At 46.3% G+C, this 27956-nt stretch overlaps 1 protein-coding gene across 2 annotated transcripts; it reads right to left on the bottom strand.

The window, feature by feature from the left end:
- Positions 1 to 425: 425 nt before the first annotated feature.
- TMEM234 (transmembrane protein 234) lies at positions 426 to 27955 on the bottom strand. Of its 2 annotated transcripts, none has more exons than XM_040337049.1 (4): positions 27708 to 27955; positions 24497 to 24563; positions 22067 to 22108; positions 426 to 818 (listed from the first exon to the last, which is right to left on the bottom strand). In XM_040337049.1, the coding sequence occupies exons 1-4, from the start codon at positions 27873 to 27875 to the stop codon at positions 748 to 750; spliced, it is 348 nt and encodes a 115-aa protein (XP_040192983.1). In that variant the 5' UTR covers positions 27876 to 27955; the 3' UTR covers positions 426 to 747. The 2 variants fall into 2 exon arrangements, with proteins under 2 accessions (XP_040192983.1, XP_040192982.1); XM_040337048.1 differs by having other exon boundaries at positions 22067 to 22159; positions 27708 to 27953.
- Between the last annotated feature and the right edge of the window lies 1 nt (position 27956).

Below are 27956 nucleotides of genomic sequence, written 5' to 3'. Positions count from 1 at the left end.
ATAACTTAATTTATTCCCTCACCGAACTCAATTTGACAAAACCAGCAATACACTCCCTGCTGAAACCCATGGATTAAATATCTTACAAATGAGCCCCGGACACACGCTACCTAGGTTTCCTTTTGTGAGTTGGGTCTCTGGACACAGAGCCGGGGCTCTTAAACCCCCCTCCCCCCCACACTTCTCCAAGTTATTTCCCCCTTCTTTCTTTCTAAAGCTCCATAATTTGGGGTTTTAACTTTAGAGTTAAGGTTTACTCAATTGTTTACTCTTGGCAGATCATTGTTCACTGGGGAAGCTTGGGTTGGCTCCTACATGGGTGGGAGAGTCAGGCTCCCCTGATAGGTGGCATTGGAGCTGGCTTCTCCCAGCGCGTAGTAGACCCAATAAGGGCCGAGATATGACATGGGTATGTACAACTGACGCAGTGGGTCTAGATATGGTTTATTGTAATGTTACTGGATCTTAGCCCATTTGGGTGGGTCGTTTTGGACAATTTCGGCAATACGAATGAGACTCTTCAGTGTCACGGACTAATCAACATGCTATTCCCTGACCATGTTTTATATTGTACAATGCTGAGATTTTCTTGTTATATTTTCTATACAAAACTTTAATAAAAAATGATTGAAACATAAAAGTGCAGTTTTTTACATCCTGTGTCCATGAGGCTCAATGTGTCTTTTCCTCCTTCAAATTTTTTTTTTACCTCACAGTTATCTGTGTTTCAAGCATTATTTTTTGTCCTCAGTCGTTCACAGAACTTGCCACACAGATTGAAATCCCAAAAATCGTGATAAGCAACCCAAGCACGGCTCCTGCAAAAAAAAAAAAAAAAGCCCAAAGCAAAGTATTAATAATCATACATTTTATTAACAGATATACAGAATAACTGAATGTATAACTCTCCTGTGACTTAAAGCGGAGGTCCGCCTAAAAAAATAAAAAAGATAAACACATTAAAAGCCAGCAGCTACAAATACTGCAGCTGCTGACTTTTAATAAATGGACACTTGCCTGTCCAGGGTGCCCGCGATGTCGGCAGCCGAAGCCGATCAATCGCTCAGCTCTCGGCTGCCCCCGCCGCCATCCTTGGTGAGGGTATCAGGAAGTGAAGAGTTGCGGCTTCACTTCCCGGTTCCTTACTGCACATGTGCAAGTCGTGCTGCGCCTTCTTACTGGTCCCCGCTATCTTCTGGGACCTGTGCGTTTCCCAGAAGACAGCGGGGGGGGGGGCGGATAAGTGGCGTAACTCCCGTGGGGGTCTATGCCCGGAAGTGGGTGCAAATACCTGTATTATACAGCAGCTACAAACATTGCTGCTGACTTTTAATAAACATACACTCAGCTGTCCAGAGATCTAGTGGTGTCCTCACCTGGACTGGTGCTTTGCCAGTCTTCGGGTCCCTGATGCCAACATGTTAACTGTGGGAAGCCAGCTGTGACTCCTTGTGGCTTCACAGACAGATGTGCCGTGTGAGTGGCCCCACAGCCTCCTGGGACCTGTGATGTGATCCACATCTTACTTGGTAGGCATGTAAGCAGGAGGTTCTAAAAGGGGATTTTCGGTGTTAAATGTTCTACTGTTTGTTTGTGTTCTAAACACTTTATATTTTCTTGTTGGTGCAATATAATCTAACATAGGTGTTTTGTTAGTTGTGGTGGCTCTGTTGGGGTAGTGGGACCTGAAAGGCAAAGGTTAACACTGCTGGACAGGTTTTCCCATGCTTTTTAGTGAAACACTGCCCCTCTCCTGGTTACATCATATACAGTAAATAAGGGGCTCCCTGAATCTTGGGGAATCTGGGAGGTCAAGATGTGGTAGTTAGACCCCTTTCACATTGAGGAGTTTTTCAGACAGTACAACGCTAAAAATAGCGCTGCTATCCCGCCTGAAAAACTCCTTCACTGCAGACTCAATGTGAAAGCCCGAGGGCTTTCACACTGAGGCGATGCGCTGGCGGGAGACAAAAAAATCTCCTGTCAGCAGCATCTTTGGAGCGGTGAGAGGAGCGGCATGTATACCGCTCCTTCCCATTGAAAACAATGGGAAACCGCGACAATACCGCCCGCAATGCGGTTTTAACCATTTATCGGCCGCTAGCGGGGGTTAATACAGCACCGCTAGCGGCCGATTCCCGCGGCAATCCCGGCGGTATAGCGCCGCTATTTTTAGTGGCGTTATACCGCTACCGCGGCTCCCGTCCCAGTCTGAAAGGGGCCTTACTCTGCCATTCCGAGCCCCTTGTGGGAACCCAGTCAGGACTTTTCTGCATTATTGTTGCCAATTATGGATTTACTGCTAAAAATTGACTCTTGCCTTACAAAAGGACTTTTATTTGACTTTACCACCTAAACAAGGTATGACTACTTCATGGGGCACTTTCAAAGGGGCAATTAGAGAACAAACTTTGTCGGGGAAATGTATTGGAGATGTCTGGAAGAACTGTACCTTTGTTACCTTAAAAGGGTAACTCCACTTTCGTGGGGAAAAAAAATAGCAAATAAAGAAAAAATAATATAGCGTATACAATTGCAACACAAGCCATATTGTAATTAAATATCATTTAAAAAATTACCTTTTCTTTTCAATCTGCAGCACTGTAATTTTCTAAAAATGCAATATGGCTACCTGGAGGTGTTCTGTACACAGACTGTTTACAGAATGCCCCCCAGAAACATAATCTCCTGCTTGTGTGATTGGCTCACCAATTTTCCCAGAAGTCTGCACTAAGATACAAGTCAGATTTCGGGCATCCCCTGCAACAAAAAATTAATTTTTGTTGAGCTACTTCCAATAGGAAGTTGCGTCTAAAGGGATGCAGGCCCAGCAGCTTTCCTCATGACTACTGTATTTGTTTTCAGTGCTTAACCACTTAAGAACTGCCTCCTGCACATATACGTCGGCAGAATGGCACGGCTGGGCACAAGCACGTACCTGTACATCCTCTTTAAAGCGGATGTGCCACTAAAAAAATATATTAAAAGCCAGCAGCTACAAATACTGCAGCTGCTGACTTTTAATATAAGGACACTTACCTGTCCTGGAGTCCAGCGCCGATCGCAGCAGATGACGAGCCGATCGCTCGTCACCCTGCTGCTCCCCCCTCCATCCTCGGTGAGGGAACCAGGAAGTGAAGCGCTCCGGCTTCACTGCCCGGTTCCCTACGGCGCATGCGCGAGTCGCGCTGCGCCCGCCGATTGGCTCCCGCTGTGTGCTGGGAGCCGAGTGTTCCCAGCATACAACGGGGGACGGAAGCAAGGAAAAAACCCGTCCTTTGCCCGTATCGTAGGGCCGGAAGTGGGTGCAGATACCTGTCTGTAGACAGGTATCTGCACCCCCCTCCCCCCTGAAAGGTGTCAAATGTGACACCGGAGGGGGGGAGGGTTCCGATCAGCGGGACTCCACTTTAGAGTGGAGATCCGCTTTAAGTGCCCAGCCGTGGCCGTGTAAACACAGCTTCCCCATTCTTCACTGTGGCGCTGTCATTGATCGTGTGTTCCCTGATATAGGGAAACACGATCAAGGATGTCACACGTCCAGCCCCGCCCCCTACAGTTAGAAACACATATGAGGTCACACTTAACCCCTTCAGCGCCCCCTAGTGGTTAACTCCCAAACTGCAATTGTCATTTTCACAGTAAACAATGCATTTTTATAGCATTTTTTTCTGTGAAATTGTGTCAAAATTGTCCGATGTGTCCGCCATAATGTCGCGGTCACGAAAAAAAAATCGCTGATCGCCGTAGTAGTAAAAAAAATGTTTTTTATAAAAATGCATTAAAACTATCCCCTATCTTGTAAACACTATACATTTTGCGCAAACCAATCGATAAACGCTTATTGCAAATTTTTTTTACCAAAAATAGGTAGAGGAATACGTATCGGCCTGAACTGAGGAAAACAATTTTTTTTTATAGATTTTTGAGGGATATTTATTATAGCAAAAAGGAAAAAAGATTGAATTTTTTTCAAAATTGTCGCTCTATTTTTGTTTATAGCGCAAAAAATAAAAACCGCAGAGGTGATCAAATACCACCAAAAGAAAGCTCTATTTGTGGAAAAAAAAAGGACGCCAATTTTTTCTTTGGGAGCCACATCACACGACCGCGCAATTGTCAGTTAAAGCGACGCAGTGCCGAATCGCAAAAACTGTCCGGGTCCTTTACCTGCATTTTGGTCCGGGTCTAAGTGGTTAAAGGGGTTGTAAAGGTAAAACTTTTTGCAGTCCTCCTTCACTTACCTCATCCTTCGATTTTTCTTTTAAATGTCCTTATTTCTTCTGAGAAATACTCACTTCCTGTTATTCTGTCTGTAACCACACGCAGTAATGCAAGGCTTTCTCCCTGGTGTGGAGGAAGCCTCTTGAGGGGGGAGGGGGCGAGCAGGAGGGTCTGCCTATGTAAACAAGGCAGATCGCCGTTCTGACAGGAGGGAAGGGATGGAATTTTTAAGTACCATTTTCCCAAGTGTGCACAATTTTAAATATTGACATGTTTGGTATCTATTTACTTGACACAACATCATCTTTTATATTTTACCCAAAAAAAATAGGATTTTTTGTACTCACCGTAAAATCCTTTTCTCTGACGTCCATGGACGGACACAGCTCCTTAAGTCTTGACAAGTGGGTTATGTTCCCTGTTTACAGGAGAGGACTAGGTAGAAACATGTTAGATCATTAAATACATGTTACATTAACAGAGTTGAACAGCCCCGCCCAGGGGGCGGTCCCTCCAGACATAACCCTCCTCACTGCAGCTGCAGCCTCAGTTTGTAACAAGCAGTACAAACCTAAAAAGGAGGGGTGGTGGAAGCTGTGTTCGTCCATGGACGTCAGAGAAAAGGATTTTACGGTGAGTACAAAAAATCCTATTTTCTCTTATCGTCCATGGACGGACACAACTCCTTAAGTCTTGACAAGTGGGACGTCCCCAAGCAGTGTCAAAACAAGGGGTGGGAAATATATCAGTAAAACCAATTTTAACTTCACCCCAAAACAAGCAGAGCTCCTCAAAAGAGGAGGTGCAAATTTAAACAGCCGCCTGCAGAAATCTAGCGGCCGAAAGAAGCATCAGAAGATGCACTCACAGCAACCATGAAATTCTGGAAAGAGTGTGAACGGACGACCAAGTCGCCGCCTCGCACACCTGAGACCGACGCATGCTGTCGGACCGGAAAAGGGGGGCCCACCCCCTAAGAGCATAGGCCTGTATGACAGCCTACCTGATCCACCGAGAAATGGTGGACAACGAGATTGCCAGGCCCTTTTGTGGACCCGACACAAAAGAGAGTCAGATCTCCGAAACGGAGCCGAGCCGGCTGGTACACCCGCAAAGCGCGTACCACGCCTAAAGTACGAAAGACAACCTCCGTAGGATGCGCCGGCCGAGGACAGAAGAAACAATGTCCTTATTCCGGCGACAGGTCGAAACCACCTTCGGAAGAAGGGAAGGTTGCGGACACACCACCACCTAAGCCTATGGAGGATCAAGCATGGCGGCTGCAAGACAAGAGCGCCAACTCAGAAACCCCTCTAACAGAGGTAAAGGCCACTTAAAGGGGCCACTTCTGAGAAAGTGTCAAGAGAAAATCTCTCTGATGTTTCCAAAAGGAAGGTTCCTGAAGAACCGAGAGCACCAGAGTCAAAACTCATGGGGGAAGAGATGGGCCAAGAGGGGAAAGTATAGGACAAGCCCCCTCCACAAAAAGGTACCCACCAGGGTACGGCCACAAAAAGGCCACTGAAAGAACACAGCCAAGGCTGAAATCTGCCCCCAAACGGTGCTCTAAACTAATTTTAATCCACTCCAAGCTGTAAAAAACAGCAGGCCCATGGACACCGAGTACGTCCGTGGACGTCACTCCATCTCTTCGCACCAAGAGATGTAGGTCAGCCAGACGCGACAGTAGGTCCTCCGGGAAGAAGACTACCGTGCCCTCAACATTGTTGAGATGACCGAGTCGGACAGACCCGGTCCCTTAAAGTCTGGCTTCCAATAGCCCTGTTGAGCAAGTCAGTGACTGTACAACAGGAGGAAGTATGGAACCTCGAGACAGAAGAACCTCCTGCCCTAGCAACCGCCAGGGTACCTCCGCTACCAGGCGCCCGATATCGATAACGGTAGACAGGGTCTACGGCACCCGGTATTTCCAGGCGGACTCCCACCCAGGTACTAACCAGGCCCGAGCCTGGGTAGTTACGGAGATCCGACGAGAACGGGCACATACAGGGCGGTGTGGCCGGAGGTCCACTCAAGTCCAGCGACTCTGGGCCGACCGGACCCCCCAGGCGCCCCCACAACCCTAGAGGTTGGCGTCCGTTGTAATCACCGTCCACAGAAAGGATGAAATCACTTCCCGGTCCGAAGAGTCAGGGATCTCAGCCAACAGTTCAGAGAGACACTGACTAGGTGGCGCACCTGAATCTGATGATTCAGAGACAAGAGATTCGTACCACTCGGACAGCATTTCCCTCTGGAAAAAAACATAAGCGTGGAACTGGGCATACGGTACTGCCTCGGAGGAGGCTACCCACAGACCTAGGATTTGCATGCAAACGAAGAGAGACCGTTTGCGTGATGCCAATAACTTCACCGCCGACTGAAGAGTCTGCAAGTTCTCTAGGGGAAAAAAGACCTTCGCCACCGAGGAGTCCGGAAGCCGTAGGCACTCCAAACTGAGTCGGAACCAGGACCGACTCCAAATGTTTAACACGCACCCGGATTCACGGAGGGTCCGAAAAGCTACAGACACAACCTCTGTGTCAGAAAGTCGTCTAAATAGCCACAATGGCAAAGCCTCGCTGTCCCAACAAGGTTAGGATAAGTGCAACACTCCTTGGTGAAAACCATTGGTGCTGGCGCCAGATCAAAAGGGAGGACCACAACTGACAGTGGGCATCCCCATCGCGAGGCACAGAAAAACCTCTGTGACCTGCGCAAAGTGGGACATGCATGTATGTGTCCTTAATGTCCAAGGACGCCAGAAAGTCCCCCGGATGGAGCGCAGCTACCACCGAACGAATGGATTCCGAGCGGAACTACCCATCATTCACAAAAGCCTTTTAGGCCCTTGAAGCCCAAAATCGGGCGGACCATGTCATCCTTGGGACCGAAAACAGGTTTGGATAGAATCCCTCAAACCTCTAGTCCTGCAGGAAAGATAAAATCACCCGGCAGCTTAGCAAGTCCCACCCTGCCCCAAGGCAGACTGACAAGCCGGGAGAGGGAGACACGAGGGAAGAAATCTGTTCGGTGGATCGGAAGGGACCCTATCTAGTACTCCGAAGATACCACCTCGCGGACCCACTGGTCGGGGAGCAGGGAGGTTCACCGAGCTGTTAACAGCAAAGGCGACCCCCCCACCTCAGAGACGGGCAGGGGAAGCTACATACATTGGCGGGTCCGGATGCCGGCGCGATCGGCTTACGCACCCAGGGACGGATCAGTCCCCTAGCTGAGCCTTTGTCGGCCCGGGAGGTTCGCCCGCGGACCCTGACTGACGAAAAAATAGCACTTTGGTGTGGAAAGAGAAAGACCCGGCCAACGGCGGAGTCCCTTCCCCCTGGAGGCCTGAGGGAGGAGAGCGCTCTTCCCTCCAGTGACATTCTTGAGAATGTCGTCCAGCGAGGACCCAAAAGGTCTCCCACCCATAAAGGGTAAATCTGTCAGGGCGTATGTTAGAGGCCTGGCCAGCAGACCAGTATCCCAACCAGAGAAGGCGCCATCTCTGAAACCAAAGCACTGGATATCAAGGGCGCGGCATCCAGTGAAACATCACAGACATATACAAAGCCCTGGACCCGCTGGACCGTTAGCCTAATAACTTCAGGAGAGAGCCGGCGCTCCTCCACTGTATGGTGCAACATGCTCACTCTGTGAGTGACTGGGATTCCAGAGTAGCGGCCACAATAGGCCGCAAGGCAGACCCCAGCATGATAGACATGGAACGGGTCAGAACTTCGGATCTTCTCAGTCAAATCCATACAAGTGGGGGTGTCCCGCAATAGGGGGGGTGGTCACCTATACATGACCCCCGGACGGTCCACCACCGGAGAAGAAGCCCACTGTCTTAAAAAAGGCTCTCCTCAAGGGGCACTGAGCCGCCAAGCGGTGAGGGACTACAAAAGCCCTCAGTGGCTTTTCTCATTCCGCATCTTAGAGATTAGCAAAGAAAGGGCACAGAAGGAAAATCCTACATAGAACAGTCCGATTTGTGTGATCCCAAAAAAGACCGAGCCCTCAGCGGAAACCCAGCTGCACTATCCAGCTACAGAGAGTCCCATACGGCAGTGAGAAGCGCACCCCTAAGTGCCTTATCCTGCACCCCCAGGTATCTGGTCCATGGCTCCATTGTGACAGAGCATTCCCCAGGGGATAAAGGGGGGGGGGCACTCCTTTAACCCCCGCCCGTCCGCAGTCCACCCCCACCCTGGCACCAAAGTGTCCAGGACAAACAGTAAAAAACATCTGTGGGGATCCCAGGTATTAGACACCCGCTGCCATCACAAACATGTAGGGGAAGGACCAGATACTGACACCAAATAGAGCAACAGATACACTGGTGCATATTTATGCCGCCGTAGCGTATCTACTTTACGCTACGCCGACGCAGCGCAGAGAGGCAAGCACTGAATTCACAAAGCACTTCCTCCCAAATCTGCGCTAGGTTTCTCAGGCGTAAGTGGAAGTGGGCGTGAGCCATGCTAATGAGGCGTAACCCCATGCAAATGATGGGCCGAGCGCCAGACAGATATGTATCGCCAACTGCGCATGCGCCGTCCCGTGGGTGCATTTCAGTGCGCGTGCTCACAATCACGTCGGAACAACTGCCTAAGATACGTCGGATCACTGCCTACGGCGTGAACGTAACCTACGCCTAGTCATATTCACGTCCTACGTAAAATACGTCGGCTTGTGTTCCCTGGTGCAGCCCACTTGCATGGATGCTGCCGAGTTACACCTCCTTTATGGGGCATAACTTTACGCCGGACGTATGATTTTACGCGTACTGCGTCGGACGGACGTACGTTCGTGAATCGGCGTATCTCCCTCATTTGCATATGTGAATAGAAAATCAATGGGAGCGCCAAATACGTCCAGCGTAAATATGCGCCCACTCTACGCCGGCGTAGGCAAGTTACGTCGGTCGGATGAAGCCTATTTTCAGGCGTATCTTAGTTTTGTGGGCACGGCGCACAGATACGACGGCGCATATTTGCACTTATGCGGCGTATCTCGAGATACGTCGGCTCAAGTGCTTTGTGAATCCGGGCCATAGTGTGTATATATATATAACATGCAATTGTGTCACCAGAAAACGGAAGCTCCCATGCCCTATTCAGGGCAACTCACCCTTTGCTGCGCTGGTCGGGGGTACCAGGGGACTCACCTAGGAGGGGACTGCCCAGCGCCGCCATCCGCCCACAGCACACGGCATGTGGGGAGGAAAAAACACTGTGAGGTAACTTGCTTCACCTGTGTGCGCCGTAGATTCAGCACTAGGGGTCAGCCAAGATGGCCGTCGAACGTCCTCGGAGCGCGGCTACGGCAAAATGGCAGCCAATGGGAGTTTTCAATGCAATTGCAAACCGACCCAAAAATGGCGCCAGAGCCGACCGCATGGCGGCAAAACGCTGCATTTAAACAGCAAAAGCCTCTAAGGCTTTTAAAAGTGTAAACAAAAGAAAAAATACCACACAGAAAACCCCACAAAAAAACTCAGGCCAGACACAGTCCCCTCAGGGAGGCCCCCTGACAGCGGCAAATGTTAGCAATGCAGCAGAGGGAAAGGAGCAGGAAAGGGAGGAGAAGAGGACCCCCGAACCCCAGCCGTACCAACCCACCTAAGCGGGAGGGACTGTACTTACCCGTCCAAGCAAGGACTCGCTGACGCATTCCTGACAGACCTACAACCGCAATGGAGGTAGCTGTCGGTCCGGTCCACTGTGAGTGAGACAACACCACAGCCCAGTCATATGTGGACCTCAGAGCAAAGCTCAACGGCCACCCCAGGAGCCATGGGGTATGGCGTGGCAGACCAAGCCTCTTTGCAAAAGTGTGCCGACGCTTGCTGGTCGGTCTGAGTAGACTACAAGGATCTATATTATCCAGCCTGTCTCTCAGCCGACAGATGAAAGAAGATTCTTCAAGAAAACATTAAAATAAAATAAAATTTCTCCTCAGGCGCTGGGCCCAAAGGGAGCCATACGTCCTCCTCCTTTGCTAGGCAGAACGAAACTGAGGCTGCAGCGAGGAGGGTTATGTCTGGAGGGACCGCCCCCTGGGCGGGGCTGTTCAACTCTGTTAATGTAACATGTATTTAATGATCTAACATGTTTCTGCCTAGTCCTCTCCTGTAAACAGGGAACATAACCCACTTGTCAAGACTTAAGGAGCTGTGTCCGTCCATGGACGATAAGAGAAATTGGTATTATATTGTGTTCTGCACTAAACTTCATTACCACTTGTCGACTGTATAATCAACATATACGACCACAGCGAAGTACATGGTCCAACACTTCCGGGTAGGGGGCACGCATGCGCGCTACCGGTGGCCCGCACCTGCTGTGATTATACACAGTGGGAGCTGATGTCCACAGTACCAATCAATCGTTAGGCAAGGAGCCTGAATGGCGGTCTGCCTATGTAAAGAAGGCAGATTGATTTCTGACAAAAGGGAAGGCATGGATCCTGTGGCTATGCAAAGCAGGGACTAGGATCCATGTCTTCCCCTAGTAAAAGCACCCACAGTACACTAAAACACTGGCTAGGAACACAGTTAACCCTTTGATAGCCCCCGATATCAGGACTGCAATATTGTGGCGGACAGTCGGACACCAACTGACACTTTTGACACTTTTTGGGGACAAATGACACCAATACAGTGCTAAAAATATGCACTGTCACTGTACTAATGACACTGACTGGGACGAGGTTAAACATTAGGGCCGATCAAATGGTGTTCATAGCCAGTGTTTTAGTGTAATGTGGAAGGTGCTTTTACTAGGGGAAGATATGGATCCTAGCCCCTGCTTTTCAGAAACACAGGATGCATGCTTTAACTCTTGTCAGAATGGCGGCTGAATCTGATCACTTTTACAGTAAAGCTGATCACCTGCTGAAAAAAACGATACAGGAACATGGTTGTAGCCAGCCATGATCCTGGAATAACCGTTTGCTGTTGCGGCTGTATATATACAGCCTCAAGGCTGGAAGCAGTTAAAGTACAACTAAAGGCAAAATTGTTCCTTTTTAGCTTTGGATAGGACAGAGAAATTTTAGAACACCTGTCAGGTGTTTATTGCTGTCTGCGCCCCCGTTTTGCCCTGTTTGCCATTATCACCAAGAGTGAAAGTGAAAAAAAATCCCAAATTTTGGGTTGTCCCCAGAACAGAAATAGAGTGGAAATCTACCAATTGGCATACCAGTTATGATAACACTGGTGACAACCAGGTATTCCTTCATTTTTAAGCATTCCATCCCACTTCTTTTTTTGGCTATAAGACAGGAACTTATTCTGAAATTTCCAAAAATGGGATATAGATGGCAAAAACATTAACAAGAGTTATAACCCTTTTGCCATTGGTTCTACATTAATGCTTTCAATAAAATAAGTGCCACAGTCTTCCACAGGGTTTTCCCCATATGCACTTTTGTAAGGTAGATGACCCTGGGGACTAGCTTGACAAACAAGACAGTAAGAGATTGCACCTCACAAATATATAAATCACTCACGCTGCTAACAAGAAGGATATGAAAGCGAAAGCCATTCCCATAGTTCAGGAATGTATGCAGCAATCCCAAAAGGCAGAAGCCAGAGTTTATGAGAGGCCTTCTAAAACAATTATCCTTACCCAGTAGACCGAGTCTTTGTTTAATGCTTAATTTAGAGAGTAAACTTCGGGAAAGTGAAGTAAGTTAACTACCAGGTATACCACCCCGTAAAAAGAAAGTCGCTCTAAATACATCATGTTAACCTAATAAAACTCTGGAAGAATTATGACACTCCTTTTAAAGAAAGTACCCTAAGGGCCTATTCACACTAGAAACTGCAGTTCTGCTGCACGCTTTCCTTGCACAGAGGTTAGGGAAGTCAAAAAACCTACCTCAGATTAAGTTGGTGAGAGAGTTCTTGCAGAAAAATAGAATGTTTTATAACAGCTTACCTGTAAAATCCATTCCTTGGAGTACATCACGGGACACAGAACAGCCATAGTAATTACTATGTGGTTATATGCCACCTATAGGTGAATGGACACTGGCAGCCCAAGACAGGAATCCCCCTCTATATAACCCCTCCCATACAGGAAGTAGAAAAGGATTTTACAGGTAAGCTACAGGTACATCATGGGACACAGAGCAGCCATAGTAATTACTAGGGTTGTCCCGATACCAATGCTAGTATCGGTACCGATTCCGAGTATTTGCGGGAGTACTTGTACTCCCGCAAATACCCCCGATGCCTCATCCGATACCACCCCCCGCCGCCGTTACGCCACATCCCGCCGCCGCCTGGCGGGGAACATTACAGCTTTCATTTGAATAGCTGTAGTGTTTCCAGCTGCGTATAGACACTCCCCCTTGCTCGGGTGAACTGTCCAATCCTGAGCAAGGGGGAGTGTCTATACGCAGCACGGCGCGAATCACTACAGCTATTCAAATGAAAGCTGTAATGTTCCCCGCCCGTATTAACCAAGCGGCGGCGCGGCAGCATGCAGGTAAGGGGGACATGGCTGGATATGGGGGGGAGACATGGCTGGATATGGGGGGAGACATGGCTGCATATGGGGGGGACATGGCTGCATATGGGGGGGAGACGTGGCTGCATATGGGGGGGAGACGTGGCTGCATATGGGGGGGAGACGTGGCTGCATATGGGGGGAGACGTGGCTGCATATGGGGGGAGACGTGGCTGCATATGGGGGGAGACGTGGCTGCATATGGGGGGAGACGTGGCTGCATATGGGGGGAGACGTGGCTGCATATGGGGGGAGACGTGGCTGCATATGGGGGGAGACGTGGCTGCATATGGGGGGAGACGTGGCTGCATATGGGGGGAGACGTGGCTGCATATGGGGGGTGACGTGGCTGCATATGGGGGGTGACGTGGCTGCATATGGGGGGACGTGGCTGCATATGGGGGGACGTGGCTGCATATGGGGGGGACATGGCTGCATATGGGGGGGACATGGCTGCATATGGGGGGGACATGGCTGCATATGGGGGGGACATGGCTGCATATGGGGGGGACATGGCTGGATATGGGGGGACATGGCTGCATATGGGGGGACATGGCTGCATATGGGGGGGACATGGCTGCATATGGGGGGGACATGGCTGCATATGGGGGGGACATGGCTGCATATGGGGGGGACATGGCTGCATCTGTGGGGGGACATGGCTGCATTTGTGGGGGGACATGGCTGCATTTGGGGACACATTTAAAAAAAAGTATCGGTATTTGGTATCGGCGAGTACTTGAAAAAAAGTATCGGTACTTGTACTCAGTCCTAAAAAAGTGGTATCGGGACAACCCTAGTAATTACTATGGGGGATGTCCCAAAGCAATGCCTCTGAGGGGAGGGAGACACAAATAAAAGCAGGCCGACATCAGACGTGAGGACCTATACTGCTGCGTGCAGTATACCGTGCCCAAAAGCATGGACTGACGACCAAGTTATGGCCTTGCAAATCTGAGTCACAGAGGCTTGGTGATACACCGTCCATGAAGCATTCACTGCTCTTGTAGAGTGTGCTCTAACTTGAAAAGGCAGAGTCCTTCTTTTCAAACCATAAGTCTGAATTATAACTTGTCGAATCCACTTTGAAATAATCGATTTCAACGCTGCCTGCCCTTTCCTGGGCCCCTCTGGCAGCACAAACAAAGCATCAGTTTTCTGTATCTGAGCTGTTACCTTCAGATAGAGCCTGACAGCTCTCACTACATCGAGAGAATGTAACAATTTTTCCTCTGGAGAACAAGAATCTGGAAAAAGAGAAGGCAGGGAGACATCTTGGTTCAAGTCAAAACTGGACACTACCTTCGGCAGAAAGGTTGGTTGAAGACACAACACCACCTTATCCTTATATTTATCTAAGTATGGCTCTTTACAAGAGAAAGCTGCCAATTCTGATAGTCTCCTTGCCGAGGTTACTGCAACCAAAAAAAACAACTTCCTTGTCAAAAGGACCAAGGGAATATGGCACATCGGCTCAAAGGGCTTTGTGAGGCCGATAAAATTATATTCAAGTCCCATGGGCACTCCTTGTATAAAGGCCCGAAACAAAGAATGCGAGGCAAACGGCCTTTGAAAAAACACTGAGAAGGCCAAAATGTGACCCTTGATTGTACTCAAGGCTAGCTTTGTTTCTACCCCCAACTGTAGGAAGGCAAGAATTCTTCCTATAATATACTTCCGAATATGCCATCCTTTGGTTTCACACCAGGAAACATAGGCTCTCCAGACCCTATAATAAATGGTCATGAAAGCTGGCTTCCTTGCATTAATCATGGTAGTTACTACCGAGTCTGAAAGCCCCCGATTCCTCAAAATGTGGGCTTCAACAGCCACACCGTTAAATTTAGCAACTGTAAGGCAGGATGGAACACTGGTCCTTGCGAAAACAAGTCTGGACGGGACGGAAGAGTCCACGAGTTCCCTACTGCCAAGCTTATGATCTCTGCATACCAGGATCTTCTGGACCATGCCATGGCTACTAGTATTACTGGCTTCCGTTCCTCCTTGATCCTGCGTTGAAGCCGTAGCAGCAGCTGAACTGGGGGGGGAACGCATAAATCAGTGAAAACTGATCCCAAGGGGTTACTATTGCATCTGTACTGCATGCGAGTGAATCCCTCTTTCTTGATACAAAGTTGTCCAATTTTCTGTTGAACTTGGACGCCAATAGATCTACGTCCGGGGTGCCCCATTTTTGGCAAAAAAAAAAATCAGGATGGAGAGACCATTCTCCCGGGAACAATTGTTGGTGGCTCAAGAAATCCGCCTGCCAATTCTCCACACCTGGAATGAAGACTGCAGATAGGCAAGGTACATGCTTCTCTGTCCAAGCCAGAATATGGTTCACTTCTCTCTGGGCTGCGTGACTTCTGGGGCCCCCTTGGTGGTTGATGTAAGCCACTGCTGTGGCATTGTCAGATTGTATCCTGACGGGACAACCTTGTAATCTGAAAGTCCAGGCCATTAGGGCCAGACGCTTGCCTAAATCTCTAGAATGTTGATTGGCAAGGCTTTTTCGGACTCTGACCATTTCCCCTGGACAGTGGTCTCCTCCAGAACCGCTCCCCAGTCCAAGAGGCTGGCATCTATTGTTACAACCTTCCAGGTTACTGGCATGAAGGATTTCCCCTTCAGTAAATTTCTGGTTATCAACCTCAAACTGAGACTCTGGCGCACCCTTGGGGCCAGACACATTGAGTAATCCAAGTCTTGGATCTTACTGTTTTGCAACAGTCTTGAATAAAACTGGGCAAAGGGAACTGCTTCGAATGAAGTCACCATCTTCCCTAACAACCTCATGCAAAGGCGAATGGAAGCATCCTTCTTTGCCTTGACCACATGGTCCAGATCTCTTATAGCCTTGACTTTTGTCTGAGGCAAAAATACTTTTTCTTGGGCTGTATCTATAACCAGACCCAAGTACTCCAGCCTTCTTACTGGCCGTAAGGCTGACTTTTCTAGGTTGAGAATCCAACCTAGGTGATCCAATTACTTGACCGTGTTGGATACACTCCGGTCTAATCGTGCAACCGACTGATCTATCAGCAGCAGGTCGTCTAGGTATGCCATTATTACTAGGGTTGTCCCGATACCACTTTTTTAGGACCGAGTACAAGTACCGATACTTTTTTTCATGTAGTCGCCGATACCGAATACCGATACTTTTTTTAAATGTCATGTGACAGTTTTCAAACCACAATACAGATTAAGGATATTTTCTTTAGAATTATGAAGAACTCTAACTCAAGACATTATAAAAGAATAAAAATGAGTAAAAATGAATAAAAATGTTTTATTTGCTTGTCACGCAGTAGTAAAAAACTCAAAGAATTTTCATAGAACATGTTGATCAATACAAAAAAAGTATTCTATTTAGGTATCGGGAGCATTTGCGCGAGTACGAGTACTCCCGCAAATACTCGGTATCGGTCCCGATACCGATACTAGTATCGGTATCTGGACAACCCTAATTATTACTATACCCTGGCCCCTTAGTCTTGCTAGTACTGGGGCCAGAGCTTTTGTAAACACCCGGGGCACAATGGCTAACCTGAAGGGCAAGTCCACAAACTGAAAGTGGCGCTGTTCTACCGCAAAGCGCAGAAACTTCTGGTGAGCCGGGAAAATTGGCACATGCGGATATGCATCTTTGATGTCTATTGATGCCAGAAGTTCTCCTCCCTGCAGGGTGGATAAGACTGACCGGATTGACTCCATGCGAAAAGAGCGGATGGTTAGTTACTGATTTAGATCTTTGAGACGTTTAAAACAAAGGACTTCTACTCCTTCTTTTAACTGGTAAAAGAGCACCACCTGGAATATTTGGGATATTTATCCAAATCATCCCCGAAAAATCGTTCCCCATGAAAGGGAAAACCTTCCAATAGCTTTATGCATGGCAACTCAGCTGACCAATGCTTCAACCAGAGAATTCTACGCATATGCAAGGTGTGACACCTGATGAATAGAATCTTTAAGAGCATCAACCGCAAAAAATAAGGCTCTAGGTTGCTCAGTTAACTCACGGCCGCTTCCCCTTGAGCAGGGACACTTTTAATAACCTGCTTAACCACTTCAATACCATGCACTTACACCCCTTCCTGACCAGAAAAATGTCAGCGCTGTCACACGTTGAATGACAATTGCGCGGTCATACAACACTGTACCCAAACTAAATTTTTATAATTTTCTTCTCACAATTAGAGCTTTCTTTTGGTGGTATTTGATCACCTCTGCGGTTTTCATTTTTTGCTAAACTAAATTTTTTTTTAGTTTCTGTCATAAAATGTTGTTTTCCCCTTCACTGATGGGCAGTTGGGCACTGATGAGTTGGAACTGATATGTAGAATTAATGGGCACCGATAGGCAGCACTGATGGGCATTGATAGGCGGCACTGATATGCACTGACAGGGGGCACTGATGGGCACTGACATGTGGCACTGATGATGAGGTACTGACAGGTGTTACTGCTGGGCAGTGATTGGCACTGCGGTGGGCACTGGCAGAATTTTATTTTTGCACTGTGGTGGGCACTGGTTGGCAGGTGATTGCTACATTTCAGGGGGCTGTGCTAATAATCAATGTGCTGATTATCAGCACAGACCCCCCCCCCCCCTCTGACAGGGAGAGCCGCCGATCGGTTCTCCCAGTCAGCGCTAACTGAGGAATGCTGGCACTTCCTGGTTCAAGCAATGATCAGCTGTCATTGTTTACAGCTGATCTTGTGGTAAGAAGCCTCTGACAGATGATCGAAGAGGTAGGGTGTCAGACTGACATGCCGCAATGCCGTGCTGCGCGCCTCCACGGGCGCGCGCTGGCATGTTATCCTGCTGGACATCATATGACGCCCAGTCAGGATAACAGAACCACTTCCCGGATGTCAATATGCTATTGACCAGGCGGGAAGTGGTTAAGATGGTCTTTTAGGAATTGACAAATGCCCATCGCTGCTACTGCAGGCTATACTGCTGCACCCGCTACAGCAAAAGAGGCTTTGAGCAAAGATTCCAGTTTCTTATCAGCTGGATCCTTAAAAACCTGGACATTGTCCACCGGACAAGTTAGGCCTTGTACACACGATCAGTCCAAACTGATGAAAACGGACTGAAGGTCCGTTTCATCGGTCCAAACCGATGGTGTGTAGGCGCCATCAGTCAGTTATCCTTCGGTCAAAAAAAATAGAACTTGCTTTAAAATTAAACTGATGGACTGATAACCGATCGGTCAAAATCGATGGTTAGTACGCAAAAGCATCGGTTCCAAACCCGCGCATGCTCAGAATCAAGTCGACGCATGCTTGGAAGCATTGAACTTCATTTTTTTCTGCACGTCGTTGTGTTTTACGTCACCGCGTTGGACTCGATTGGTTTTTGAACTGATGGTGTGTACGCACATCAGACCATCAGTCAGCTTCATCGGTTAACCGATGAAACAAACCTTCAGTCCGTTTTCATCAGTTTTGACTGATCGTGTGTACAGGGCCTTAGACTCTTATTCACAGAAGAAATGGCTACTGCTGGTAAACTCCACTTCTTAGTGAACTTTTTCTCAATAGGATAAAGAAGCGAAAATCTTCTAGGAGGAATAAAATACCTATCTGGGTGATCCCAGTCAGCATATATCAGCAGCTCCAGCAATGGGTGTACAGGAAATGCATGTGGACCCTGTGGAGGCCTTAAAGAACCCAAAGAGGAAAAGGGGGCCTCAGCTACCTGTGCTGGGGGCAACTTATATCCAGAACGGACCAATTCGGTAAGGGATTGCACAAGCAACTTCTGAGATTGCGAGGCTGAGAAGGCTTCTTCTGAGACTGAATCCTCAGAGGAGAAGTCATCCGCCTGCCCTTCTTCTCGGTCACCCAGGGATGGACTGGCCATCGGGACTACCGGGAGTTTCCCGGTGGGCCGATGGCTCAGTGGGCCGCCTGTCACTGTCAGTGTCTCTCTCTCGCCTCGTCACATTTATGCTAATGCTCCTGCACCCGGCGGCTGCGCCAGCCAATAGCCATCATCACTCGACACTTCTCTCCTCCTAAATTTACAGCCCTGCCCCCGTCCTAGCGGCGTGACGTCACTCGCGGCCGTAGGCGGGAGGGGATTACTATGGGAGGAGGCCAAAAACAAAAGTGGGCTGGTCTGGATGAAGTCCAGGGCCAAATTTTTGTCCCAGTCCATCCCTGCGGTCACCCAATGAAATCTCAACATCATCTGCCAATTCCTGTTCCAACACTGGAAGATCAGGCGGAGGAGAAGGGGACCTATCGCGTTTTTTTTTCCGGACTGTGAAGAAGATGCTAACATATTAGCTATTTTTCCTTCTAGACCAGCTAATGCTGAAGTCAAAAATTCCTTGGTGACGTATGCAGAGGCTGAAATATTGGAAGTGGCTACTATGCCTGAGAGCCTGAATGACTCAGACTGGCCAGTTGCTTCTGGACTTTTAGGGGAGGATAGAAGTGTGGAAGCGTGACTAGGACCCTTAGACACCGACCGCGGCGCCCTTGCATTCCTCCCCTTCATATTCTTCTCACCTCTCTTACGGGAAGACATAGTCCTAAGCACAAAAGGCAGAGGTACTTGCAATGTGCATCTATTGCCGAGCTATAGTCCAGCAATGGAAATATTCCCCTATCACTGCTCAGCCTGATGCCGAGTAGACGTGCCTTTATAAATCACCTGTAACCAACACCTATACAGCGTCCAGACTCTTTCCAGAGTAAAAACTTCATAAGCAGTAAGCCTTGCCCCTGTGCCATGTATTACGTCAGGGATATGCAATTAGCGGACCTCCAGCTGTTGCAAAACTACAAGTCCCATCATGCTTCTGACTCTGGTGTCATGCTTGTGGCTGTCAGAGTCTTGCTATGCCTGATGGGAATTGTAGTTCTGCAACAGCTGGAGGTCCACTAATTGCATATCCCCGTATTACGTGAACGTTCGTTTCCACGTGCATGCCGGCCACGCCCCCAGCGTCCTAGGATAGCCTTTTAAATAGAGCGAACGAACGATCGGTACTGTAAGCTGAACTCTCGGGGGGCGGGGAGCTGCATCCCCAGGGAAATGCCGACCGCCGAATGTCAGAGGCGGGCGAACCCCAAGCCCTTTCGGTTCCTTAGGATCTTCCTTGACTTACCATTACCGCGGCAGGATACTGCTGGAAAACACAGCCAGATACAATCTTGACCCATGTCATGATGGACCTTCAAGGACCGGGTTCCCCCTTGCATACCGAGGTCCACACCCTTGGACCCGTACAGCACCCTGCCAGGACATCCTTTGGTTTAGGAATGTGACCAAGGAGCCAGATTCCAGGGTCCAGCCCTCAACAGAGGAGCATTACAGGCAAGCGACCTCGCTCTTTCTCTTCCACGAGGCTCGGGTGCCATCCATTTTGGCTATTGCTTTTTGGCATCTAGAATGGATCCGACTGCATAGCCCCTTGATCCTGCTTAAAGGGGTTGTAAAGGTTTGTTTTTTTATTTTCTAAATAGGTTACTTTAAGCTAGTGCATTGTTGGTTCACTTACCTTTCCTTCGATTTCCCTTCTAAATGTTTTTTTCTTTGTCTGAATTTCTCACTTCCTGTTCCTCCTCAGTAAGCTTGCCCCCATCATCCGAGCCGTTCGGGCTGGGGGTTAGTCAGCCAGAACAGCTTACTGAGGAGGAAAAGGAAGTGAGAAATTCAGACAAAGAAAACAAAGAAAAAAAACATTTTGAAGGGAAATTGAAGGAAAAGGTTAGTGAACCAACAATCCACTAGCTTAAAGGAACCTATTTAGAAAATAAAAAACAAACCTTTACAACCCCTTTAAAGATTTCCGGAATGGGGCTTCTTCTTTAGCATAGCACTTCATCAACCGTGACAATTACCTTGAGACAAGCGAAAAAACTGAGGTACTTCCTGTATGGAAGGGGTTATATAGAGGGGGGCTTCTTGTCCTGGGTTGCCAGTGTCCATTCACATATATAGGTGGCGTACAACCACATAGTAATGACTATGGCTGCTCTGTGTCCCGTGATGTACGATAAAGAAATGGCCTTTTTTTTGCTTTATTTTTCTTTATGTTTTGCCAGCCCTGACCCGTTGCCATTGTCACTCAAGCAAGAATGACGTATACTGCCACCACAGACTAATGGGATTACCTTGTCAAATATAACAGGAGGCACGAGTAAGGACTCACAATAACTGTGGGTTGCATTTTTACACGTCAACATGGGCTGGCGGCCTATACTTGGAAGAGGCAACCAGTCAGGGAGGACCAGGATGGTGGCACACGACCTGGCTGTAACACCTGAGCAATGGGCCACAGCAGAACACCACTGAATCTGCTGGGCAGGTATGTGAATTCCTTTCAATGCTATATAACAGCCAAGAAAAGGGTTACAAATAAAAAATGCTAGGGGATGAAGTTCCTCTTTGAAAGAAAGGTTGGGTTTAATAGAAAGGTTGGGATCCCCCTGGATCTTAATAAAGGGTATTAACAGATTCGCTGAACAGGCAGGACAAAGGAAACGATGGACTTTGCATCACCAGATGAGATGCACCAGTACATGATCCTCCCTTTCGGCTTACATAGGGCCCTAGCCTTGTTCCAAAGAATGATGGACGGTATTCTTAGGTAACACAAAGCATATACTTCTGCATATCTGTATCATGTTGTTGTTTTTAGGCTAGCTATACACATACCTCCCAACTTACTTTTTAAAAAGGGAGTGGGGGACACCTATTAGCAAACCTATGTAGGCATAGGACACACACCCTGCCACAATTATTCCTTTATAATGCATCAATTTAGAAATTAAATTAAATTAAAGGTTTAGCACTGGGAAAACACGTTCTGAAAGATAAAAAGTGCATTTTATATACAAATATATAGATCAGACCAAAATGAATGACAAATGAGGAGGGATGAGGCACAAAGGGAATTTGTTCTAAATCAGGACAGTCCCTCGAAAATCAGTGACAGTTGAGAGCTACTTATAAATACATAGATCTCTCATCCACCGTAAACCGCAAGGATGGTGTACACTCTGCTGCAAACTATTGTATTTAAGCAGCTGCAACACCCACAGCTACTTGAAAACTCCCACACAGTTACTGCATCTATATTCCATTTGTAAGGGTAGGTTAACAGCCAAGTAAAAATGCATAAAAGGCTTTGAAGAAGCCCTATATTTGGGATACAAAATTGGGTTGAGCAGGTAAGTATAAACCTGTTTGTAAACCCCCCAAAAAAAAAAAATCACCGTAAATTTTTTGGTACTAATGGTACATTCTTTCATTGACCAATATAGTTTACCTCTCACTAAACTTCAATGACTTACCTTTCCCACCAATGTCCTCTCCCAAGAGCCATCCAGTCACCACTGTGAAAACCAACGCAAGAGAATTACATACTGGGACAGCCAAGGACAGTTCTACAAAAAAAAAAGAAAAAGAAAAAAAAAAGAAATGAGAATGCATGAATATTTTATTTAGCCTAGGTTCACACTGACTGCGGGTTAGAAATTGTGCGAGTTCAGCTGAAGTCCGACTTCGGGAGCGATTTCAGAGACATCTGTGTGGGTTCCTGCACAGATGTCTATTGAAATCGCCCCCAAAGTCACCAAAAGTAGTGCAGGAACTACTTTGACATGTCAAGTCGCATGCCAAATCGGCCCGATGTGAATGCGGGCTTAAAGAAACTTGAGAAACTTGTGGGCTGCTAATGCTCATTGTCTTTCTTAAAATGCTTTGCTGATATGCTGAACCAATGGCTTCAATAGTTTGTGTAACTGACCCAAAAAAGGTATGCAGATACACAGTTCTGGCTTCACTTGCTGCCACTACAATCTCTTATAAACTTTACCCTGCTATTTTTCAGTTTTTATTTAACTATTAATACCTGTTGTTCCTGCTAAAAAATGTTCCAGCACTTCTGGTTATAAGGCAAAAACCTTTTGCACCAGGTTTTCCAACTGCGGTCCTCCAATGTCAGCCTGTTCTTCATTGACGACTACAACTACAGTTCTACACACATTACAGGCAGGGGCCACATTTGTAACAATAGGTAAATCTGTCTTGAAGTGGCTGCAAAGTATCTGCAGCAGAGAAAAAAAGAGGATCACCGCTCCAGGTGGGTCGCTATGTGGAGTAGACTGACTCAGGATACCGTGGGTGCTGGCAATGCACTGACCATGCATAAGATACGAAGAGAGGAAATGGATAGCCGCACTCCAATAACCAAAAAGGTTGTCTTTTTATTCAAACGAACAGCAAATACATCACTTCACAAGGTTACAGCAAAGGAACAGGGGAACAGCCGACGCGTTTTGCACTGAGCTAGTGCTTAATCAAGGCTAGTGTGCAAACTGGACTGTTTAACCACCTATATATAGGAAATAGAGGTGAGCATGTGACTTCCATCACCAAATGGCCGGGAGGAATCTGTAATTAGGAGGCCCCCCACACCAGATGGGAGTCACAGCTCACCTGTGCATACTAAAACACATATGTGAGAACACACCTAAGGCTGGGTTCACACTACTACACTACTTTCATCCTACTTTGCTCTGCTACATTGGTCCTACATTTATCCTACATTGGTCCTACATCCATCCTACTTTCATGAACAGGATACTACTTTGGTCCGACTTCAATGATATTCAATGGGCCTGAAGTAGGATCAATGTAGGACCAAAAGTAGTACAGGGAGCATTTTCAAAGTCGGACCGACTTGTGTAGGATGCTACAAGACGCTCTCAAAGGGGAAACATTGAACACAGAGCAAAGTAGGATGAAAGTAGTGTAGTAGTGTGAACCCAGCCTTAATCAACACAAATTCTCTGATCCCTCACAAAACTTCTTTTGCATATATAGAGTGAAAATAAAAAGTATATATATATATGTATATAACACAATCATCATGTAAAACAGAAACACCCTATACAATAAAAAGTATGTATATGTGGGTGTATCCCGCTATATGCCTCTCTATCATAAATATATATGTGAACAGTGAACAAACCCATGAAGTGAATAGAAGTGTAATTGAAACCAAAATATATGTGATATCTTGATGTTTGTCCATCAACCATACCCATCAGAAGTGAACAGTCTCCAAACCAAGAACCAATAAGCATATATGGAACGCACTATAATGCATAAATATATAGATATGTATACTAGTTCATGCATGTGGAGTGTAGAGCTGGAACGCACCATAGTGCGTAAGTGTGTAAAATTGTATGCATATAGCTAGTGCGTTGCAAGCACTAGAATGGCTCTGGAAACTGAAAATTGAATGTAAAACTAAAATAATATCGTATGTTAAAAATAGACAAGAAGGGGGACAAAACACATGGGTAGTGTGTGGGTGTGGGTAGTGTGTGGGTACACCGCAACCCAATCACATTACAGTGAACACCTACGCATACTGGGTATGTGCTAAGACAATGTGGACATATTAAATGTGAAAAAAATATTATTGTTTATAATAATGAAAAGGAATCAAGAAAAAGTGTTGTATAATAAGTGTACCAAAAAAAAAAGTATCTGCAGCACTGATGTAACAAAGGATGAAAAAGCGAAAACAAGTATTTTAAACATGCAAATTGTTTAGGATATAAGCAGTGTTTTATCAAACTAAATGTCATTCAGTTTAGAGTTTACATGTATTTTAGCTTGGTAGACAGACAAGTAGCATTTTGGGATGTCAGCAATGAAACAAAATAAACATATACTATAACAGTTCAGATTTAAATATGAGCACATACCTGTTGATGCCAATGTAAGGTAAAAAAACACTGAACCACTCTGGTTAAGAAGAAAGGGTATGATATACTGAAAAATAAAAAATGGGAACACGAAGGTCAGTTCACAACTACAATGCACCTTTTATTTGCCATAATGATTACCTTCATCCATGTGAATGATATGGCCCGTTTATCTTGTCTTTTTTTTTTTTTTTTTTTTCTCTGTAACTCTAAACTGATAACCTGTAAAAATGTTTAAAGAGTCGCCTATGTACGCTTTTAAGCGCCGTAGTTTTGCGCCATTCCACGTGCATGCGCAATTTTAAAGAATGACATGTTAGGTATCCATTTACTTGGCATAACATCGTCTTTCATATTTTACTTCAAATCGTTTTTTTTTTTTTATGCATTTGAAAAACCACTGCATAAATACTGTGTGACATGAAAAATTGTAACAACCGCCATTTTATTCTCTAGGGTCTCTGCTTAAAAATATATATATATAATGTTTGGGGGTTCAAAGTAATTTTCTAGCAATAAAATACAGATTTTTACTTATGTAAAAAATAATGTCAGAATAGGCCTGGTCCTTAAAGGGGTTGTAAAGGTTTGTTTTTTAATTTCTATATAGGTTCCTTTAAGCTAGTGCATCGTTGGTTCACTTACCTTTTCCTTCTAAATGTTTTTTTTTCCTTTGTCTGAATTTCTCACTTCCTATTTCTCCTCAGTAAGCTTGCCCCCATCATCCAAGCGGTGGTTAGTCAGCCAGAACAACATACTGAGTTACTGAGGAGAAACAGGAAGTGAGAAATTCAGACAAAGGAAAAAAAACATTTAGAAGGGAAATCGAAGGAAAAGGTAAGTGAACCAACAATGCACTAGCTTGAAGCAACCTATTTAGAAAATAAAAAACTAACCTTTATAACCCCTTTAAGTCTAGGTTCACACTGAATGCGGGTTTTGAAATCGTGCACCCTCACTTGAAATTGCACGGTTTCAAAGCCGCATGTTAGTGCGACTTGACTGACATCTGTGCAACTTTATGCACAGATGTTTATGCAAGTCGCACCTGAAATTGCCAAAGGTAGCGTAGGAACTACTTTTTCAAATCGGTGCGGCACCGTAAAGTCAGCGTCGAGCCAATTTGAACATTTTCATTTCCGACAATAGGGTGAGACTTGTCATGCAAATTGATCTGTCAAATCACATGGCAAGGCGCACCAGTGTGAACTGGGTCTAATGCCCCGTACACACCATCACTTTATGTGAAGAAAAAAAATTACGTTTTTAAAAACGTCACTTTAATTGACCGTGTGTGGGGGAAAACGTCGTTTTATGTCTTCTAAAAAACGACCAAAAAAAATTGAAGCATGCTTCAATTTTGTGTGTCGTTTTTCAAAGCGTCGTTTTTTACTTCACAGAAATTGACCGTGTGTAGCAAAAAACGTTGTTTAAAAAGACGTTTTCACACCCGCGCATGCCCAGAAGCTACTTATGAAGCGAGCTTCAATAGAAAAACGTGGTGGAACGTAACCTTGCTTTGCTAGAACATTGTGAGAAAAACGATGGTGTGTAGGCAACTTCGTCTTTGAAAATTGAAGTTTCAAAAACGTAATTTTTTACTTCACAGAAAATGTTGTTTTTTTTCATCACATAAAGTGATGGTGTGTACGGGGCATTAGTGGTTTAGTGTATCCAAAGCCAAAACTTCACCTCTTGTCCTGGAGACGCAACAAGAAGTGAGAGGATATTTTTCCAGTCCCCTATTTCATAGCTGTCACTGAACAAGTGTCAGAATTGGAACATTTCCCTTATATTCCTGTTCTGCTGGCAACTCAAAGTTTAGGATGTACTCTCACTCATTCCTGGTGACATTGGTGACTCTACAGCCCTGGCCAAAAGTTTTGAGAAAGACACAAATATTAATTTTCACAAAGTCTGCTGCCTCAGTTATTTTAATCAAAAAACGTTTTTATTTGTTGATGCAGCAAGTAATCAAACATGTATATAGCAAAACATTGATAAGGCTGAATACAGTAACAATCTGTCAGAGGTATACACTGCACATCTTAAAATACAACCAAATATGTTGCACTGCACTATTACATAACTGTTAATGCAAACTTTTAACACTTGGTCGAACAACTTGCAAATCAGATCACAAACTTTCTTTTTGCTACACCAAGCACTGAACATACCAAAACTGGATCTATAAACCGTTTTCCCTTCCCTTCTCCTTCCATCCCACCTCTCCTTTTACGTCTCGTAATTATTTATTTTTTATATTAAAGTCGTAGTAATCTATCCATTACTTGTTGTGGTGGGGCAAAAGCCGGATCAGACAGCCACGCCTGCCAGACAGTTTCAAATCTTTTCACTGCATTTCTGTGACAATAGGCCAGTTATTCCCTAATCAAGACCAGTGATGGCGAACCTTGGCACCCCAGATGTTTTGGAACTACATTTCCCATGATGCTCAACTACACTGCAGAGTGCATGAGCATCATGGGAAATGTAGTTCCAAAACATCTGGGGTGCCAAGGTTCACCATCACTGACATATACAATACATTATTTCCCTGTTGGGACAGTAGGCGCCATCCAGTGTCTAACTATAAGCTTTCTAGCTAAAGTAGTCTAGTAATCATAATGTACATTCCACTCTGGTACATCTCATCAATCACTCCCAATAGACATACCAGAGGGGTGGAGGGCACCGGTACCTGCGCCAACCGGGAGACAGTCTGCAGGACCTTAGTCCAATACCTATTGAGTTTCGGACACCGCCACAGCATGTGTATGAGTCACCCTGGTGCGTTTTACATTTCGGGCATAGGGGGGTGAATCCCTCAGGTCCCATGCATACAGTTTTGTTGGCGTCCGATTAAGTACTATCCCTTGTGCAAATTTAAATAAAGCATAGACTGAGATTTGGTTTTATAAGATACAATAGGGGTTATTTACTAAAGGGAAATCCACTTTACACTACTTGGAAGTGCAGTCACTGTAGATGTGAGGGGGACATGCAAGGAAAATAATAAACAGCATTTTAGCTTGCACATGATTGGATGATAAAATCAGCAGAGCTTCCCCTCATTTTAGATCTACCCCTCAGATCTACAGCAAGTGTAGTTTGCGCTTGAAGTGCAAAGTGGATTTGCCTTTAGTAAATAACCCCCAATGTGTGGGTTTGGCTAGTAAGGCCATAGTAAAGAGCTTGTACTCTCGCTCACCCTGTAATTGGAGATAAGGAACTTGGCCTCACACAGCAGCCTCCACACTGTCCTGTCTTCTCTCACTCTCTCTACCCCCTCTGCTCCCTTTCGCAGGAATGGGTTAGTAACTCCCCACAGTAGTGCCACCAGCAGAAGCGAGCACACATCTACTACAGCCATAGACATGACAGCCAAGTTCAGTCCCACTCCCTCCACTTCTCACACACGCCAGTCACGGCGCTCTACACACGCTTCCTGACTCCGAGC

The sequence above is a fragment of the Rana temporaria genome, chromosome 2 (assembly GCF_905171775.1).
Source record: "Rana temporaria chromosome 2, aRanTem1.1, whole genome shotgun sequence".
Taxonomy (NCBI): domain Eukaryota; kingdom Metazoa; phylum Chordata; class Amphibia; order Anura; family Ranidae; genus Rana; species Rana temporaria.
This window is presented reverse-complemented; position numbering and strand designations above follow the sequence as displayed.